This window comes from Pollicipes pollicipes, unplaced genomic scaffold, assembly GCF_011947565.3.
Source record: "Pollicipes pollicipes isolate AB1234 unplaced genomic scaffold, Ppol_2.1 Scaffold_7261;HRSCAF=8764_pilon_pilon_pilon, whole genome shotgun sequence".
In the NCBI taxonomy this organism is placed as follows: Eukaryota; Metazoa; Arthropoda; class Thecostraca; order Pollicipedomorpha; family Pollicipedidae; genus Pollicipes; species Pollicipes pollicipes.
The window spans coordinates 10284671-10305492 of NW_023597054.1; the positions used below are offsets into that span (position 1 = coordinate 10284671).

At 49.5% G+C, this 20822-nt stretch overlaps 1 protein-coding gene across 1 annotated transcript in view; it reads right to left on the reverse strand.

Annotated features, from left to right (window-relative positions):
• Positions 1–21: 21 nt before the first annotated feature.
• The window catches only part of LOC119111757 (aldehyde dehydrogenase family 3 member B1), a 32094-nt gene continuing 11293 nt past the window's right edge, over positions 22–20822 (reverse strand). The window contains exons 2-10 of the mRNA XM_037235575.1: positions 16646–16789; positions 15642–15737; positions 8320–8705; positions 7776–8006; positions 5072–5272; positions 3607–3725; positions 1838–1973; positions 1404–1554; positions 22–1002 (exon numbers count right to left, since the gene is read on the reverse strand). Coding sequence (XP_037091470.1) covers positions 961–1002; positions 1404–1554; positions 1838–1973; positions 3607–3725; positions 5072–5272; positions 7776–8006; positions 8320–8705; positions 15642–15737; positions 16646–16789 — 1506 coding nt within the window. The 3' untranslated portion in view covers positions 22–960. The remainder of the gene's footprint in view (positions 1003–1403; positions 1555–1837; positions 1974–3606; positions 3726–5071; positions 5273–7775; positions 8007–8319; positions 8706–15641; positions 15738–16645; positions 16790–20822) is intronic.

A 20822-nucleotide genomic window follows, 5' to 3' on the forward strand; every position in this document is an offset into this window, starting at 1 on the left:
ACTTAATCTTTCTACGCCCCCTTCGAGCAAAAACAATGTATTGAACTGGGTCGGAAATCAAAACAGCATGTAGCATAATGGATGGAGAGCGAAGCACAGCTTGTCTCGTTGAGGCAACATCAACATTTACCGACATTCACACACTTATAGCATTTTCCTCACCCGCTTTCTCACAATTTTCCACCCGTGTTTGTCAAACACATTACGAGCACCATGGTTCCACACACAAATCTAGCATAAACATCATGAACACCATGCTTTCACACGCAAATTTAGCATGCGCGTTATGAAGCCCAAGGATTCACACGTGAATCTAACAGGCATTTCACGAACACCAAAGCTGCGAGAACAAGTCTACCAGCACGGGTCCATGAATTCTCGCTCACCCGTCATTTAAAAAGCTTGGCATAAGCATGACAAGTGGCGAAGGACTGCTGTTCTGTTATTGAGCCAAACGTTATGTATGCGTGACTGTAAAAGTGTGTTAAAGCATGTGTGAGTGGAGCCTATGGCCGAATATGGGCAATGCGTTCGCTGGCGTTCCATAGAAGGGGCGTGATGACGAACGTTGTGTTCCTTTTATAAAAAAGTGCGCTACGTGCGACAGGTGAGAAGTCAGCGCATCAGAACACGGGCAAGGCTCTGAGGACATGAACAAAACACTCGACTGGCCGGTATCGTTTAATGAACACAGGAATCATAGTTGGCAGTGCGCGTCAAATCGCATGTCATCAGCTGCACCACTTGATGGACATGTTTGCCGGCACCAGCCTGATCACTTTAGCAATGCCGCATCTCCCGTTCACGCCCATCTCCGTAGCCATATTTCAGCCGGCGTAGAGAGACACGGTTGACAGGGGGCTGGCGGCACTGCCGTGTGTCGACAGCTCATCTGCAGAAGCCACCAGAAGTCGGTGAAAGGCGCGGGTGGCGAGCCGTTGTAGCCTGCGACGGCCGCGGTCAGCGCATGAAGTCCGGCATCTGGTCCTCATACCCGAGCCTCTGTAGGCACAGACAGCAGGCAGCCCAGTCGGTACCCGCATGTGGCAGTGAACCCGCCCATGTTGCGCATTCGTGCGCCGACTGGAGGATCGTCCGGAAGCAAGATCGCATGCTCTCTGCTGGGCCCGAGTCGAACACAGTCACGATCAACGGCTTTCGGCCATACAACGCTGGCCATCTCACCGGACAGCGGCACTCGCAACAGCTATGTCAGGCTGGCAATCAGGCTGACCAGTAAACCATCGCTTTAGAGTCGGCGAAAACCGTTGGTGTCGTGACAGATATGGTGTGTCGTTAAGTCTGTGTCGTAGTGAGTTACCAGATCGCTAGTCCTGCCGGCAAAGGGTTTGCAGCGACTCGCCTGAGTTTGCAGCTACTCACCTGAGCTTGCAGCTACTCACCTGAGCGAGAGCTCGCATCACCATGACGAATGCTGCCCCCAGGAGAAAGGTGAGCATGTACCGAAGCGGCGTCAGGTTTGGCACCGCCGGATTCTTCAGGAGTAGCTTGGCCAAGGCAACTTTGATCGGCAGGTAAGGCGGGTATCGCACTCTGAGAAGCATCGTGTGACGATATAGAAACAAATACATAACAGCCTGGTGGAAGCCTGACAACAGCGTTCCCAAGGACAAGCCCATCAACTGGTGGCGAGCTCACCACGACCTTAAAGCTGTCTACCTTTATAGTAATTGTATTCCGACCAGGGGCAGCAGGGCGCCTGATGGAAATTCAGCCAGTCACGATCCAAGCAATCAGTCACGCAGCTCCAGCACACCTCTCGCCGTTCATTCACGACAGACGCATCTGAGCAGCAGGCCTATAACACTCTACTCACGAGCAGAACGCCTCCACCAGCGGGTTAAAATTGCGCTCCAGCACCGGCTTGTAGTGTGTGAACGTGTCAAACGAGTGCTTGCCGTGGTAGGCACCCATACCGCTGACGCCCACGCCTCCAAACGGCAACTGTTCAACTGAAATCACAGGAAGTGACATTTGTAGCAGTGGAAACATGGCGTATGCGGTTCGGATGGACACAAGATAAGTTCACTGTTCGCTACCTGTCGGATTTTTACAAAAAGGAGGAACAAAGGCCCCATTACCGTATGTGCAATGGCATGGTATCCTTTAAACCTGAGCTGGACGTAGGGCAGTTTATGCAACACCACATCCAGCTCAATCACTAAGTCACGGATATTCTTCGGCTCATCAAATTTGAATGCAAATATCGGAAAGGCGCGGAGCATAGTTTTTATAGTGGCTTTTTAATTGTAGTGTATTTTATTTCTTCCCATGGATTTCACCAGACGTTTTAAAGAAGATGGGACCGTGGGCCCGAATCGACACAGGGTTTCCCATTGTTCCATGTCCGTGAAGTTAGCGATTTATTAAGCGCTTTTTTTCAGCGACGAGTTCCGATTTCCCTGAAAAATGGTTTCAATGTCAATTGTGGCATGAGACCACCAAAAATGCCCTTATTTTGCAATATCATGTGATCTTCCAGGTCAAAAGCTGGGTCAGAGGACTGGGAACTCGATATCACCCAAAAATGACCGGCTGATTTTCAGCTATTGAAACAACAACATAAAAAGGGATAGATTCATTTGCAGTTTTTCAAAGAAACGAAACGTTTTGTCTTTATGCAAAGCCAAGACGCGTTGGAAGTGGAAAATGATGAGTGATAGTTATTGCCTCCAAAAATTGTCATGATGTACAAGAAGCCCCTTCCATAAGTCATGATGTGCGAAAAGTCATCATGTAACTTTGTTTTGATGTATGATGAGTCACCATGTAACTTGGTCGTGATGTGCGCAGGGTTGTAAAACTAAATCCCGTGAAGAGGAGTGCTTTCGCATAAGCACCAAGGGATTGCTGTACGCTGAGTCATGTGACATCCCAGGATGGCTGTGTTTTCAGTGGGCTGCGTCGGCACAGCTTCCTGTTCACGTTGTACGTAGGACCGAGTGGTTTCTCAGTTGCCAGCACGGACATTCGCCCTTCAGATGGCGGGCTGCCAGATGCTTCTACCTGCCGGTAGTTCAACTATATCTATAGGGGGTGATACGCGTACTCAAATCCTTCGCGGGCGAGTAAATATTGCATTGCTCATCACCGATGAGTTAGTTTCCGGGCATAGGGGTAAATCTGGTTTCCATCACTATTAACTGACACCTGCAACAGCAGCTGCGTGCATCTGTCCCGTTATGTGCGCCGTTTTATCACGATTCGATTCGAGCTAAGTACTGTGCTTGCGAATAGAAGGCCATGAGAACATAGGTAGATGTTACGCAGCCGGAATATGTTAACAGTTGGTTGAAGCAGTTGGAAACGGAACATTTCCCGACACATGACACGTGTGACGGACACGCCGGCAAAACGCTGAGTGCTAACCATGATGTGACATGGCCAGCGGACGGCGTACTTACTGGATGGCGTGGTACATGTTGTCGTTGCACATGACGGCGTACTAACTGATGGCATAGTACATGGTGTCGTTGCACATGATAGCGTACTTACTGATGGTGTGGTACATGGTGTCGTTGCACGTGGCGGTGTACTTACTGATGGTGTGGTACATAGTGTCGTTGCACATGACGGCGTACTTACCGATGGCGTGGTACATGGTGTCGTTGCACATGACGGTGCCGGAGGCCGTCTCCTGGATCAGGCGTTCCTTCACGCGTCGTCTCGTGGAGAAGACGTACAGTGATAGGGCCTCGGGCGTGCTGTAACCACACGGCTCAGGACGTGTCAGCCTGGGGCTGCAGCGTAGCACTGCTCAGCTCAGCTCATACACACGGACAAATCGCTGGCAATGAGAAACGCCCGAGGTTTCCAGACATTGTCAGAAAATGAAGGGTGTGAGCCAGCAGTATTTCTGGCTCAGGCGAATCATCCATAGCGTGAGCAGCCTCTTGGCACGCCACATACAACTGATAACTTTACAAAAAGTTTACTGAGCAATGCCTTCAAGTCGGGTTTCACTTGGAGGTGAGCTGGGAGGACTACAAGAGGTCGACTAGAGCTGATTTCTACCCAAAACAGCGTGATTTCACTAGGTTACTGCCACCAGGTTGATCACGGGGTACGGTTATGAGCAGCGTACGGCATACAAAGTGTACGGCTGGTGTGCACGTTTACGAGGGGGACGTGCGCATTTACATCCTTTGCCCTAGTCCTCAACTGGACAGGTACGCAAACACTATTGGAAAAAGAACGGGATGCGCTTTGTATAACACCCGATGCGTGTGCCTAAATCTATGTTATGACTACGGTTCTTCTGCTGATAAAAATCGCAATTTTGTACCCCAGAAGACCCTGCTCAAACGACATCATCAAGAAATCATGGCTCCTCTTGGCAAAACTCAGTGTTAAATCATCTTTGCTTGATGACGTCTTGCTTTCCATCTTCAAGATGGCTTCTTACCGGCATAAGAACTCGCAACACGACGCCGAAACACCAGGGATCCAATGCTTTTCTTGCCTGTATCAAGTATGAATCCACTCTGCGAGGTGACAATTATGTCCATATCCACTTGCCGTGGGGTGTTGTCAAATGCATTGGATCCAACATTTACTCTTCATTAGTTGCGACAGCGACAACACGTTTTAAGTTCTGAATAGCAAGGAAGATTTAGGTTCCATCGGTCGTTTTCAGCTCGCAAACGACAAAGCTGGCCGATAGATTTCTTGATCTTGGGGTGGGACGTGATATTGGTGCCAACAAGAAATCAGTTCAAAACTCACAGCAGGATTTAGTGCTTATCTAATCAAATTTAATAATCCGCCATTAAAAGACCAGTGACAGAAGAGCATCCTTAGCCGCGGAACGGGCAGGGAACGGGCAAACTCAAGTTGCGACCAACTGTCTTTGCAGAGTCATGCGGTCAATGTTATTTTTTAACAAAGTTGTGGTAAAGCTAGACCGCCATTAAATGACTAACATTCAGATCTCCCCCCCCCCCCCCCCCCAATACGCCGTACTGTATCTAACCACAAAACGGCAGCGCCCCCCTGGACGCCTAAGCGCCATCTGCCGGTGGACAGCGGTGTGGTGCCACACAGCACCCACCGGCTGTTGATGAAGTCGATGGCCTCGTCCACCGAGTCGACAGTGACGATGGGTAGCAGCGGGCCGAAGATCTCCTCCTGCATGACCGGCTCGTCGGCCCGTACGTCCGTCAGCACCGTCGGCTCGATGAAGTTGTCGCCGGCGAAGCAGCGGCCGCCCAGCGCCACGGTGCCGCTGCTCTCCATCAGCTTCTTCACCCGCCTGGGGAGCGATGGCCAGGTCAGCGACAGTGGCGTCACCCGCTGTGGAGTAGGCGACACAGCAGACGAGCGCTTGTGAACCCGGCCGAGGAATGGGCGGCACAGCAGACGAGCGTTTGTGAACCCGGCCGGGGAGCCGTGAACCCGGGCGGGGAGTGGGCGGCACAGCAGACGAGCGTTTGTGAACCCGGCCGGGGAGCCGTGAACCCGGGCGGGGAGTGGGCGGCACAGCAGACGAGCGTTTGTGGACCCGGCCGGGGAGCCGTGAACCCGGTCGGGAGTGGGCGGCACAGCAGACGAGCGCTTGTGAACCCGGTCGGGAGTGGGCGGCACAGCAGACGAGTGCTTGTGAAGCAATGTGACCGACAGCTTTGCAGGCACGGCGGCTGGATCAGATTCTCTGCTAAGTATGGCCTGTTCTGGAAAACCTTGAACCCACAATCCAGTAAAGCCATTTCACATCCGCAAATATCTTTCTTTTTACGGCAGGTTTCGAAGTGTTCCACCAGTCCGCGACACAGCCGCAGCCCTGCTACAGCCTGACTGTTTGGCTAATTGATTGCTAAAGACGAATCACACGAGCGTTTTTGTTTTTTGTTTTTTGTTTGTTTTGTTTTTTTGTTATGTGAGCTCATATGCATTGGATGGCCGTCCGACACTATCAACTCAGATGCACGTATGACACCACGCGCAAAGACGGTAAAAGGCATGCCAAGAATACTGACGGTGCTGCGGATACAAATAGCTCTAGACCAGTTCGGTAGACGGAGGTACTTTTCACGACAGACGTCCTAATTTGGTACCAAATCCAAAGGCACGAAAAAATGGGATAATCACGAACAAAGCCGATGGTTTGTCGTCAGGGTTGTCAAAATCTTCGTTAACTATTGCTGCGCGAGTCTTCTTATTTCATCGTCATGTACCCATTCGTCATTTCACGTTCGCATCACTTTGTAGTTAAGTCTTACGGGGCAAAATCTGCAAAGCGACGAGGTGATTTAGCACATGGTGACACAAACAGAAACACCACCAGATTAAAGGTTACCAGCTATTCGGATAGGCCTGATGACAAACATGGAATTTTGTTCCTACTCATCCTATTTCCCACCCATTTTACATTCGGCACCACATCAGGTCACTGTCTAATAATGCTAGTGTGATAAGGATCTCATGCTGGCGTGACGAGCGTGACGCCAGCAAAACATGACCTCTGCCGGGTCGCTATGAGCGAGTCACCTATTTTTGGTAATGCAAGTCACCTGCGGCGCGCCATGCTCGCATCCGGCCGGATGGATTGACCTGACGCCTGTCGAGGTATCAAACGTTCAACAGTGATCTATCCGTTTCTACCACGGGCCTGCCCGATGCCCGCCACTGTTCATATTCCACACTCTGACAGGGATATGGTTACGTTTGCATTTGGGGGACTTAAGCACCTCCAAATTTGAAAAGAAAATGGATCAAATTCAGGGAAACACGCGTTCCTTGCGTATTTTGGGGGCGCGTTTACTCATTCCTTGTCTTTCAGCCCTCTCCGCCATCGAATTATACGAAGCTACACTCCCGCGCCCTGAAGTTCTAGCGTATAGGTGGAAGTCATGTCTCCTTCCACTTGTCGACAAGAAGCCGCTGGCTTGCCCTCTTGTGATCCGTCCAATCCCATAGCTAACTCGCCGTTCACATCTTGGCTGTTGATTTTTCTCAAAACAAATTGCAACAAAACGTGACTTTGGCGTGTATAGCATGATAACAGGGAGTGGTAAAACACCTATCTGTAGAGAGAACAGCATGGTAGCGCACTACCATGCTGTCCATGCGGTCTGTCCGCTATGCCATACTATCATGCTGCCATGCTGTCTGTCCACTTTTACGTAAAGAGCATCACGTAAATGCGGAGTGGATGGCATAGCAGTGCTGAGAGCGTCGCCATCCTGCTGAGTTTCCGACACGTTTAATAGAGGAACGTCACGCGTCCGGGAAATAGCGGGGACGTCTGAGTAGCTGTGTAAAAGATAATGCGGCACGGCGAATTACGCGTAAAGTTATGCACTCTGAGGTGCTTCATAACCAGCTCCAGTACGTGTGAGGCCCTTAAACGGATGGGACGAACATATGGAGCCAGTTTGGCGAGTGCGCGCTTTAATCACTGATTACACAAATACCCGCCCCGACGGCGGAGGGGACCACAATCGTTCCCATCGCGATCATGAACACTTGCCCGGGAAGATGTAGAGTGTTTAATGAAGCAGCCGTGCACGCGGACACCGGAGCTATGCTACTGCCGCGTGGCTGACTAGCGTGACTCAGCAGTTCGCCTGCTGACAGACCTAAAACCAAAGCCACACAGTTTAGAACGAGTCCGACCATAAAGATAGGCTGCAGCAAAGTGTTCTGACACTGTGGCATAATTTTGTGCAGGCGGTAGACCACATGGACCATGTCACACACGGCACCAGTGCGCTCCACACCGCTCCGCAGTGGCGCCTCGGGGTTGGCGCGCTTACGCGAAGTGTCCGCTGTTGACAATGCGGCCCAGCGAGGCGGCCTCTTCCGGCCGCGCTCCGAACCACTGGTGCAGGACGTGGCGCGCCTGCGCCACGAACGCCGCCTCTGTCGCCTTGCTGCAGAGCAGGTAGTCAGGCGCGATGCACGTCTGGCCCAGGTTGACCACCTTGCCCCAGAGGATACGCCGTGCCGCGTACTCCATGTCCACGGAATCGTCCAGGTACACCGGGCTGGAAGCAGCGTCCACGGCCTTAGTATCAGAGTGGGGTGTCGGAGCAAATGCGTTCGAACACCGTCTCCCAACAGCGTTTTTCCGCGATGTACTCCAGGCTAATGGCTCGTCCACAAGTCGCATATTTCACTGTCAGACAGACAGTGAGCCCCATCGGTGATATCCTACATGCCAGTACCCCTTTCCGCATCACAAAGAAATCATACGAGGCATCTATCTATGCACTGTGTGCTTCCCTACCTCTGCTCATCCGTTCTCACCAGGTCCTCCCATCCCTCGCCTGCCGTCACCCGGTGGCCGCGCCTCCTCACCTCTTGCCGCCCAGCTCGAGTGTGACGGGCGTCAGGTGCCGATTGGCCGCCTCACGTACGATCTTGCCCACGGCCGCGCTGCCCGTGAAGAAGATGTAGTCGAAGCGCTCCTGCAGCAGCCGCTGGCTCTCGGGGATGCCGCCGCACACCACCGGGAAGCAGCGGCGGTCCAGGTAGTGCGGCAGCGTCTCGGCTAGGAAAGAAGCTGTGGCCGGTGCCAGCTCGGACGGCTTGATGAGCACGCAGTTGCCAGCGGCGATGGCCCCGGCCACGGGTACCAGCGCCAGCTGGAGCGGGTAGTTCCATGCCGACATGACGAGCACCAGGCCGCGCGGCTGCGGCTGCAGGTAGGGCCAGTCGAGCAGCGAGGCCAGGCTGCGGCGCACCTGTCGGGTCGCGCCGCCGCCGTCAGTTGAGGCGATGCCGCGCTCACGACGCCCTCGACCCCAAGCTGGTGTGGACGGCGGTCAACTCGCGACGGCGCACGAGACGCGCCAGGCCCATCGCGCAGCCGCGACTGTGACCGAAAAAAAGACACAGAACCATAACGATATTGCTGACCATGAAATAGACACGTAACCATAACGATATTGCTGACCATGAAATAGACACGTAACCATGACGATATTGCTGAACATGAAATATACACGGAACCTTGACGATATTGTTGGCCATGAAATAGACCGGGGACCGTGACGATATTGCTGACCATGAAATAGATACGGAACCGTGACGATATTGCTGACCATAAAATAGACACGGAACCGTGACGATATTGCTGACCATGAAATAGACACGGAACCGTGACCATATTGCTGACAATGAAGTGGACCGGGGACCGTAGCGATATTGCCAACCATGAAATAGACACGGAACCATGACGATATTGCTGGCCATGAAATAGACACGGAACCATGACGATATTGCTGACCATGAAATAGACCGGGGACCGTGACGATATTGCTGACCATGAAATGGACACGGAACCGTGACGATATTGCTGACCATAAAATAGACACGGAACCGTGACGATATTGCTGACCATGAAATAGATACGGAACCGTGACGATATTGCTGACCAAAAATAGACACGGAACCGATATTGTTGGCCATGAAATAGACCGGGGACCGTGACGATATTGCTGACCATGAAATAGATACGGAACCGTGACGATATTGCTGACCATAAATAGACACGGAACCGTGACGATATGGCTGACCATGAAATAGACACGGAACCGTGACCATATTGCTGACAATAAAGTGGACCGGGGACCGTAACGATATTGCCAACCATGAAATAGACACAGAACCATGACGACCTTGCTGACCATGAAATAGACACGGAACCATGACGATATTGCTGAACATGAAATATACACGGAACCATGACGATATTGTTGGCCATGAAATAGACCGGGGACCGTGACGATATTGCTGACCATGAAATAGATACGGAACCGTGACGATATTGCTGACCATAAAATAGACACGGAACCGTGACGATATGGCTGACCATGAAATAGACACGAACCGTGACGATATTGCTGACCATGAAATAGACACGGAACCGTGACCATATTGCTGACAATAAAGTGGACCGGGGACCGTAACGATATTGCCAACCATGAAATAGACACAGAACCATGACGACCTTGCTGACCATGAAAAAGACACGGAACCATGACGATATTGCTGAACATGAAATATACACGGAACCGTGACGATATGGCTGACCATGAAATAGACACGGAACCGTGACGATATTGCGGACCATGAAATAGACACCGAACCGTGACGATATTGCTGACCATGAAACAAAATCATGAGCTGTCTATAGCATACGCAAGCTGAAAAGCAAATAGCAACGGCGTCACGAGGTTAGCGATGCTGCAAATGGTGCGAGCTAGAAAACTGGGAACGCAACAGCTCTATGTAGCGTTAGTTCGTCAGCAAAAACCACCACAGCCTTAACCTACATACGACATTACTTCTCCTGCATATCATTCTGCACGATATTAGTGCAAAAAATCTCTTCCCTAAAAACTTATACTCGTCAATGATTGGACTAAAAAAAATGCTTAGTCTTTATTTAAACGTAATGTTATTTATACAGCCCGTATGCACACGCGACATAGCTTCTACAACCTTGATTTGTGCGTGACATTTCCTTTGCTGCTAGCACTTGGGCAAAATAGTGCGGCACCATAAACCCATTCGTCAAAAATTACTCGCCTTTGGTTATTACCTTCGCTGCAACTAGCCCTGCAGTTGCAATTTGCAGCTGCAATTGCAGCTGCAAAATGGTGTAATTACGACGATATTAGCGTTGCACGGGAAAATGTATATTTCAGAAACGTACACCCGTTCAGACTTCTGATAAAAAATGTGTGTGGACTTTACTTCTTCGTGTCGTCGCTCCTACTACTATTAGTTATGCTCGCCTGTAGTGCTACATGACAGAACGCATGTTCAAAAATAATGTTCGTCTATCCTCCCACTTACGGTTGGAGCTTCACCAAAATCTCGAAGGCTGCCCACTCATGACAGCAATGGGACGGACGGAATCGTACTAGAAGTGACCAATCCATGGTGTCGCAACATTCCATTTTGCGACCCTAGTTCTTTGGTTATCACACCGTACGGCCCACGGTTGTAGCTCCTAAAGTCTTAACTTATACGCAAAACATGACAAATCGACATCATAGTGTAACGTGGTGAATAACTAATCGTCCGTATCGTCACGAGGCTTTCTTTGCAAGATTGCCCGGGAGAATGGTCCTCCATAAATCGGTAGATCGCTCCTACGCCGCTGCTGAATGTCCAGGCATCTGCCGTTCAGCACCGTTCCGGGACGGCTTGCGAGTTCGCTCGGCTTCATGTCGTCAGCCATGTCAAGTCGCCTCGCGGCTGGGCGATGGGGTTAGAGCGCAAGGGGAAACAGTCATACCCCTTACATGGCGTCATGGCCGAAGCGTAAAGACGCAATGGGCTACAATGCCCGTATCACTACCAAAATTCTGTCGAGATTTGAAATCCTGGGAAACTGTTTTGCTCGGAAGTGAAGATGCGTACAACTCAATGTGACACCTACATATAACAAATTGTCCTTTTTGAACAAACAAAGATCAGCGCTTATGGAGACTACCAGTCACAGCTGAGCCCCTAAAACAGTATAACGGGATGTCATTTCCCAAACTAGCATGCAACGTGACAAGATACAGGGCACCAAGAGGTCTGGAAAGAGGCAGGGCCTAGGGTAGGACAGAGCGCTCTGCCGCCTGGCCCTCCCTAAGGTAGGACGGATGACGGCACTGAGAAAAGCGGGACAGGACGGCACTGTACATGACAAAGAGCGGGACATTGGACAGAGCAAGACCGAGAACGGGACGGGGCGGAGGACAGCATGGGACCGAGGACAACGCAGGACGGAGGACGGGCTATGACAATGGACAACGCAAGATGAAGCACAGGGTACGACAAGGAACAAGGTAGCACGGAGGACGGAAGGCTTAGCACGTGAACAGGCACAGGGACCACGGAGAGAGAGTAGGACCGGCGAAAGGACAGAGAACAAGACAAGACTAGGGTGGCTTTGTCCTCTCTATCTTGAGGCGGTCCCGTACTGTTTTGCTCTGCCCTGTCCCCTTGCCTGCCCTGTCATTTCAATTATCTCATCCTCGTCCTGCCCTGTCATGTACTGTTCTATGCTGTTCTGTTCTGTCCCGTTCTGTTCTGCGCCCTGTCCTGTCCTGCCCTGACCCTCAGCGCACCGCCTGGGACCAGGCAGGACCAGGCGGGACCAGCTACGTCTCGTCCAGTAAATATTGTCGCGTAAGTAACGTCGCGTGCAATACCCTACAGCACCACTGTCACTGTCAGGATATTAGGCAACATAAGTAATGTCGCGTGGAGGTGAATACTGCATACGTTTTTTCCAGGAGAGGTAATGACGGGCATAGGTTTTGTTTAGCATAAATTGTGCCGTGTAGCACCAATGTCACATAGGGGTATTTGTAGCAGAAATAACGTTGCGTATCGGTACAAGCCGTTGGAGTTTTCATTACATGTGCTGAAGCCTGTAAGTCTTGTAGTATAAAAGCTGCACATGTTACCACTGATGCCACACATAAATATAAGCAGTGTACGCAATGAGGTAGAACTTTTTACATTGACATTTTAACATTTTTGACATTAACATTCCTCTCGGTAGGAATCTTTCCCGCAGCACTAAAATGGTGAAACCATTAGCAACGAGCCGTTTGCGCCATGACCTGCCCTGCGCCAGGGATGCATAATATATCCCTGCGACCTCTCTAGGCACACCACTAGCACCCAACGCTAAGCAGTGCTTCTCGTGTGAGCTCTAGCCAGACCATCTGATCGTGACATTCCGGGTGAACAACAAGAGCGCGCGGTAATGCTTGGCATGGTCCATTCTGATCTCTTACATCACCTGATCCAACCCACTCCGCCACGGATGCGTGTACAGAAATGTCGACACTCTAACCATCTGAGCTGCCGGAACGGCCGCTTCGACTAATCTCGTCGGATTCCGAGTACCAGCCTTGAGCTCATTTGCCCGAAAAATGTCAACGACTGGGTACACCTGATAACGAGTGGGTAGCTGGGTTGGTGGGCGTAATCCCAGGAATGCAGGCAGCGGCTGCCGTACCGGGTAAAGGCAAGGTTGTCGGATGGATTGGGTGTGGGAAGCCTTCCCTGTAAGGACCTCTGCCGGGAGCAGTGGCCTTTTCTGCTGCGCAGTCAAATCGGTCAGCAATGTCTGGCCCAGCGTTGTTAGCAATGGAAGTGTTATCGCTCTGCGCGTTCCTGTCATCGTTTGGCCCAGACGTGCGTATATATATATATATATATATATATATATATATATATATTATATATATATATTGGAATATTTTGGCAGAATTCTTTCTTTGATACATGTTTGATTAAAAATAACTGCTGACTCAGCATTGACGAGCTTTTTGGTGCATCGTTCTAGTTTCCGGGCCTTTGACTTTGCGTCATCGCTTAGATTAAAGATGGTTCGCACAAAATTACTCACATATTCATCACCCCTTCCATTCTAACGTTTCGAGACCTTATCTCATCTTCGGAGAAGACTAAATTGCACAAGAAATAAGTTTTGAGTTTTAAAGGATGAAAAATTGTGCACTACTGTTGGAAAACATCTTTTGGTACGGAGAACATAAATGAAGCATAATGCTTCATTTATGTTCTTATGCTTCATTTATGTTCTTATGCTTCATTTATGTTCTTATGCTTCATTTATGTTCTTATGCTTCATTTATGTTCTCCGTACCAAAAGATGCTTTCCAACAGTAGTGCACAATTTTTCATCCTTTAAAACTCAAAACTTATTTCTTGTGCAATTTAGTTTTCTCCGAAGATGAGATAAGATCTCGAAACGTTTGAATGGAAGGAGTGATGAATATATGAATAATTTTGTGCGAACCATTTTTAATCTAAGCGATGACGCAAAATCAAAGGCCCGGAAACTAGAACGATGCATCAAAAAGCTCGTCAATGCTGAGTCAGCAATTGTTTTTAATCAAATATATATATATATATATATATATATATATATATATATATGTATATCAAGAGTTGTGCAAGAAGTTGTTTCTCTGTTTAGGGCCGGAGCGAGTTCATTAACGAATACACTTTCCCAAATCTGAAGGCGTCTTCTGTCATTGGACGTCCGTAAAATGCCAGCATTGCCTGTCAGTTATTGTCGTGTCAATGTCCCGTCGTGCCCGTGTCGCATGTGGTCCAGAGGTGCCCAGTCACGAAGTGCATTGTCAGACGTCGTGAGAGTGTCGTTATGGTCACACCAAGTTAGTGTATGGAACTAAGTTTGCAGCCTTCGATATTGCATGTAAATTAATACACCACATTGTTGCATTTAAGTTTGCTGGGTTTGCGTAGGCTGTTTCTCATAAGAAGGTTAGATATCTTCTTACGATATGAAATGACGATGTCTATTTTGTGGTTGGTTTTGCCTTTAACATGTAGAGGTAACTTCCCGTAAAGCTTTTTCATCTTGTTTGTGGGCAGATGTCATTTGATTTTGATAATACAGTTTGACAGTTGGTTGGATGTCTTGTTTTGGTTTGCTGCCAAAGTGTCTTGTCACATGTCGTTGTATGTCGTTTTCAACGTTAGAATTTGAAAAACCGTTGCTCACCAAGATCTGCCTGATTCTTGTCAATTCTGAATGCAGTCCTGTCCCATCAGAGCAGTGCTTAAATGCGCGTCTAGTGAAGAGCCTTATGACACTAATTTTGTAGTGTCGAGGACACTCACTGTACACTAGTTTTGTGGTGTCGAGAACACTCACTGCCACCATTCGAGCACCGTCCGTTGTTAGTCTGTTTTCGGCATACAGTCATTTTGAATCGCTGTCCTTGTCCATCAACAGTCACGTCAACAAAGGTTATTCTGTTTTACACACTTAGATGTTTTGTGAATTCTAGACCAGACTAGATTCTAGACCAGATCTTCAACGCTGTTTTTGAGACGTCCTAGTTGGTCAATGTCCCTAACTTCCACAAAAATATCGTCTACGTAGCGGCAGTAAATGTCCGGTCATATGTCGTCATTTTGTAGTGTGTCGGCTTCTACATGTCCCATAAAGAAATTAGCGAATAAAGGTCCTAGAGGTGAACCCATCGCAACACCCTCAATCTGGAAATACATTCGTCCATCAGGCCCGCAGAAAGAACCTTTCAACGTGTAGGCTTTTAGTAATTGCTCAAGAAGGCCCTTTGATATTTTGAGAGATCTGATATATATATTAAATCATATGCATATATATATATATATATATATATATATATATATATATATATATATGAACAATGATATATATATATATATGTGTGTGTGTGTGTGTGTGTGTTTATATATATACACCAATGAGGAAGCGTTTATATGGAAATAAAACACAGTCACCCGCTGATGTATTGGCAGCCTTTCGCAACAATTTTCTTCCCTATGACCCCGCCACAGTGCGAAGCTCTTTATTTGCCAACGCAACAAAAACAGTGCTAACGGGGTTTTGACAATATACTCCTGTGAATTTATGACGTGATAGTGTTATGGTGTCCACACTATGATTGCGTACTTGCTGTCTGATTTTTCACACTATGCGAAATCACGAACTTAACCGTTTAGAAACGCCGCAGTTTGTGTACATTAAACAGTGACGCGATCCCCAGTTATCATCGTCTGCACAATAGACATAACCTCTGATTTGACTCGAGACAGGATCGCACATTACCATATGCATTGCTTACCGTCTTTGCTCTTGACCAATCATCTAGATTTGCCAACATGGTCTTGCAGTCTTTCAGGAGAATCGTAATTTCCGAAATGACTGTCTCCTCCAGCGGCTGGAAAGGATCAGACCGTCTGACCTTACACATACTAGTGGGTCAGGTGCGTGTAAAGACAGACATTGCTGTTATCTTCATACCCACGCCAGACACTAGAGCACCGCAGTGACCTCGGCCATCCGGTCGGCCGCGTCACGAATGCGTGGGAGAGTCACAGCGGCACCGTTACGCCCTGGGCTGTCGTCACAGCCAGGTGATAAGCGCTTTCACTCTGACTGACACCCCCTCCCCCCCCCCCCCTCATCGGCGGATTGAATCACCACAGCAGGCGCAACCTCTCGAACGATTGACAAAAGAACAGACACATCAGCTTGATCTCTTTCACCGTTTCACCGCTTCGCTGGATATCTGCAGGGAGCACTGCTACGTCATGCTCTGCTTCATGTTCATGCTGCGTCATGTTCATGTCGTGTTGAGTTGTGTTTTCGAGTCATGGCTGACGCTTTCTATTGAAGCTTGGGCATCAGCAAATCGGACACGCATCGGCTGTTGGTGCCCGTTTTCACCCGACAGCTTAACCCAATAATAAAGTGCCGACAACTGCTAGTGTTAATCAAGTACATGAGCTGAGTGTTAATTTGTATTTGAGTATTAATTTGAGTGTTAAATTGTACGCGAAACAACAAACAAAACTAGCTTTAGTGCAATTCGCAAAATAGTTTGGACGCAGATATCCAAATGCACAAACAACTGATGCATATCGTACAGGCCTTCCACTCAAGCAGGGCGCCAATCTGTTTATGCTACGATTGCAATAGATGCATTTTCCCCATGCATCCATTGCAATCATGTGTTACCTAGAAACTTCCCAGACGCGTGTTCTTTTTGGCATTTACGGCCCAGCCTGACCGACGCATCACACAGCCGCCTGTTCCGTGGTCAATCGCAGACAACCACCCTCCTACCTTTTTGATGTCTTTGTAGACCACCTCGGCAAGCTGTTCACTGTTTTCCTCGTAGAAACGAAGCAATCCGAGAAGGGTTTTCCTTCTGAATGACACATCCCTTGTTTTTCCGGAGATGAATTCCCTTCGAGCCAATCGTACAATCTGTAACAAAGCACAGCGCGCCCGTGAGCTCACAACGCACTACAACACACAGCAAGCAGTGCATAGGGACGTCTACAGACATGCATGCTCTGTCGGGGTTCAGGTTGCGTTTGTTCGAATGGTGAGACGGCCATTACGACACTGGGAGCCCATTGGAGGCGAACGTTATGACTCTGGGAGTCCACGGGAGGCGGACGTTATGACTGGGAGTCCACAGGAGGCGCACGTTATGACACTGGGAGTCCATGGGAAGCGGACGCTTTGACACTGGGAGTCCACGGCTCCGTTTCTGGTAGGAGCATTGCGCGCGTGACGTCCCGTAGCCACCTGTCCCGTGACCAATCGCAGCCAGCAGTTCGACCGACTCAGCGGATGGCAACGGGCCGCCAGCTCGACCGACTCAGCGAATGGCAACGGGCCGCCAGCTCGACCGACTCAGCGGATGGCAACGGGCCGGCAGCTCGACCGACTCAGTAGATGGCAGCGGGCAGTCAGCTCGGCAGCGCGCCACCAGCTCGACCGCGCCGCCTCGAGCCGCGGCCCACCGGCCGCCGGCCGCCGCATGCGGGTGGTGTGAAACATGGAGACCAGCCCGCTTCAAAATTCTGCAATTAAGGCAGTCATTCCGGGCCACTGTGGACTCCCTTTTAAACGAATCAATTCTGCGTGTAGCGTTAGGCGTTTTCTCAATTAAGGTCTCTTCCCTTGCGTAGCTGTTCGTTTATCGATAAATTCACTTATTCGATGTTTCCAAGCTTATTTAGCACCACGTTGCATAAAAAACTACACGCATTGTGTTCTCTTGCTGAAACGATGTTGAAATCCCGAAAGATAGTGGCGTTCATTTATTATCATTTCATCGGGCAGGGGTGTGATTTTTTCATTTGGGGGCTTTAGCCGTAACTTGGGCTCCAAGCCCCCCCCCCCCCCCCTCCTCACATTGCGAGAAAAATGGGCCAAACCTGGGGAAAGCCCATTTGTTGGCGAATTTTGGAATTGGCTTCATAGTTTTTCACGGTTTAGCCCCCCATCTCCACCCTTCTCACTTGGTGAAACTACACTCCCATCCGCTTGCTGTATATCTTCAGTTTAGCACAGGAAATCTGGCGGATTTGTCAAACATCGTCAACATTCCCCGCAGCACTCCCGTTATCATCTCTGACCGAATTTACTTGTATCACTTGAAGACCATGCGCGCATGAAGTTATTGGTTTGACGCGTGGTATGAATCAAATGCAGAGAGAGGATATTCCTGTTTTCACCACTCTCAAAACTGAAAGGTTCAGATTAATGTCATTTATTCCATCTGCCTGCAACTGCCTGAAAAGTGAGGTCTTCAAATAAATTTCTCGTCGAAAAATTTCTTATTTAATACGTAGTTTAGGCGGTTCAAAACACTGCATGGGACGGTCGCTTAATGTCACGTACCATTTTGTCATCATTACATTGTCCTTAATTACGCATATTTTCCAAAATAATCGTACGGAAATTCATGCAAACACTTGTTCACAGCGTGAACATGGCAGCAAGAGGAGGCACGCACGTTGTTGCCAGCACGTTCCCTGACGTGCCGGCAACATGTTTATTCCGACATTGTCAGTGAGCGACCGAATGAACTTTCATTCATTCACGCCAGATCACATTCCAGGACGTGTTGTTTGCTCTTTTACTTATTTTCATGGGCTTGTAAATTTCGTGCGACCTGGAAGACGAATTCCATCAATTATTGGCTCAACAAAATCATGGGACTTTTCTGTGTGAGAACTCATGAAAACTGATTGTGTTATGTCTACTATCTTGATATTTAAATAGTCCTCTTCGTGAAATCATCATGTATCGATTCCAGGGCTCTAGACAGACATCCAACTTGCTACCAAATCTGAAACACACAAAAAAGAACGAACAGAACCGAAATCCATGGAATGTCGTCAGATCTATCGAGATAGTCGGCAGCATTCACTGCAGGAATGGTCGTTTCGGATCATGTGTTTTCTCTTCGTGTCAGGTTTGCAGTACGTTATGATTTGATCTTATAGGATAAAATTTACGAACATTAAATGGCAAGTCAATACATGATGATAAAACCAAGACGTTTTGTCCGCAAAATGTATCAGCTTCTTTGATAAACCTAAAAGGCCTTTTAAAAACCATGGGCTTATCTCGTGTGTGTAATGGTTTCGTGGGTTTCAGATTTGGTACCAAATTAAGCCCTTGTTTAATAATGTCAGCGTAAAGAGCCATAATGCGCTGCTTAGGATGTGAATTAGCACAACAAACGCACTCGCCGTTCCGTGGAGGAATGTGACGTCGCGAGTTAGCGATGTGTTTGACGAAGACTGGGGCCTATCCACAAAGAAGGAATGCATGCTGCCTTTGCATTTGTAAGGCAGAAAACATTTACACATCAGTGTCTTGAGCTCTCGCATGGCCTAGGGACTGCATAATCGTTAAACGATTTTTTAACCTACTTCCCGCTACAGCAATAGGCATACTGTAATGGAAAAATAAGTATGCAAGCCCGAACATGCTTGACGTCGAAGAGATGCTGTGAACAGTTTCTGGTTCGATGTTCTGACAGGCATACTTTAATCCAATTCGTTGGCCCAAAAGCCACGTAATGGTCCATAAAGCTATCTGGAGAGTGTTGTGACTAGATAACAATTTGTTCCAGTTACGTCCCGTGCTCATGCATTGGACCGCAGTCGTTGGTCCACGCGTTGCTGCGTTCCTCTGACTTTAACAAATATTGGTGCATTGAAACAACCTGGACCATACAATGTTTTGCTCAGATGTGTCATATTTTGCATTAAGCCTGAAATACACTATGCCGTTTCCACGAAGAACGAAATCCAGAGACAAAACGTCTTGGGGGCCCTTGGCCGTCACGGCGGCTCGGCGGCTTTATTCTGGCCCTCACGCTCGTGGTTCCAACCGACCTGCTTTGGCTATACCGTGAGCATTAACCATGATAAAACCATTCAAAGCCCATGGTGCGCCCTTAAGCAAGTCCAATCAGAGCCATGTGTTCATGACGATGGCTCTTCGCAGTGTCCGAGCTCCCTGACTTCATTGAGCCAACGGGATGACTCCACATCCCCAGTTCTCTCGTGACATTATGGCTACCTCAGAGCTATTGACCAGAGATTTCCAGTAGACTTTCAGATACCTGAAGTCGCTGAATCCTCTAAAAGGAGCGAAGACGACATGACAGTCATCCACGGCTTTTTCTGTGACCATAAGCCTGATTGTACCGAGATACTTTTTGACTGATTGAGGACCCTGAATGTCGCAGGGAGGGGGACCGACAAATCGAGGGACTCCATTAAGGGGAGGGGCTTATGAATTTTAAGGGTCTTAGGCTAAGGGAAGTATGCAGGGCGGCGGGGGGGGGGGGGGGGGGCAGGAGGTGCCGGGCCGCGCCGACGCAGCCACTGAGGTACGACAACCCCTTGCCGCCGCGACAGAAGCGGCCGGCTAGAATTAACCTTTCTGGTCGCACGCGGCCAGGTGGCGCGCCGGTCGTCTGGGACCACGCAGCAGTCACGTCCGGCGTTGTGGTGTCAAGGTCCTCGTCTTGCCTCGTGCCACCGGGGCAAGACCGGCCCGGCAGCCGCGCGGCGGTAGTGATTCACGTCGGCCAGTCCGCAAAGGACCGACCGAGAACGGCGAGGGGGGGGGGGGGGGAGGGCGGCGACAACGACGACCGACTCCCGCCGAATCGAGCAAACCAAACCAACCATAGCCACGCAGGCACAGCGGATACAGCACTCGAGGCGGGACGACGAGTAGCAGGCCGCGCTGTAGGAAAGCCACCCTACCGAGGCCGCCGCCACGCCTCTGGAGCCTCCTGGCCTGCCCGCCAGTTGCCGAAGTGAACGGTACCTCCCAGACCGTAACTAACGGCGACCGATGGTAAATTACCCCGGCTGACAGTCGGATTTGGACCGGATGGGATGCTGTCCTTGTCAGCGCTGACCTCTCAAACGGGGGAGGACAGTGGGGAGAGGCGCGTCAGCAGGGGCGGAGAAAGGAC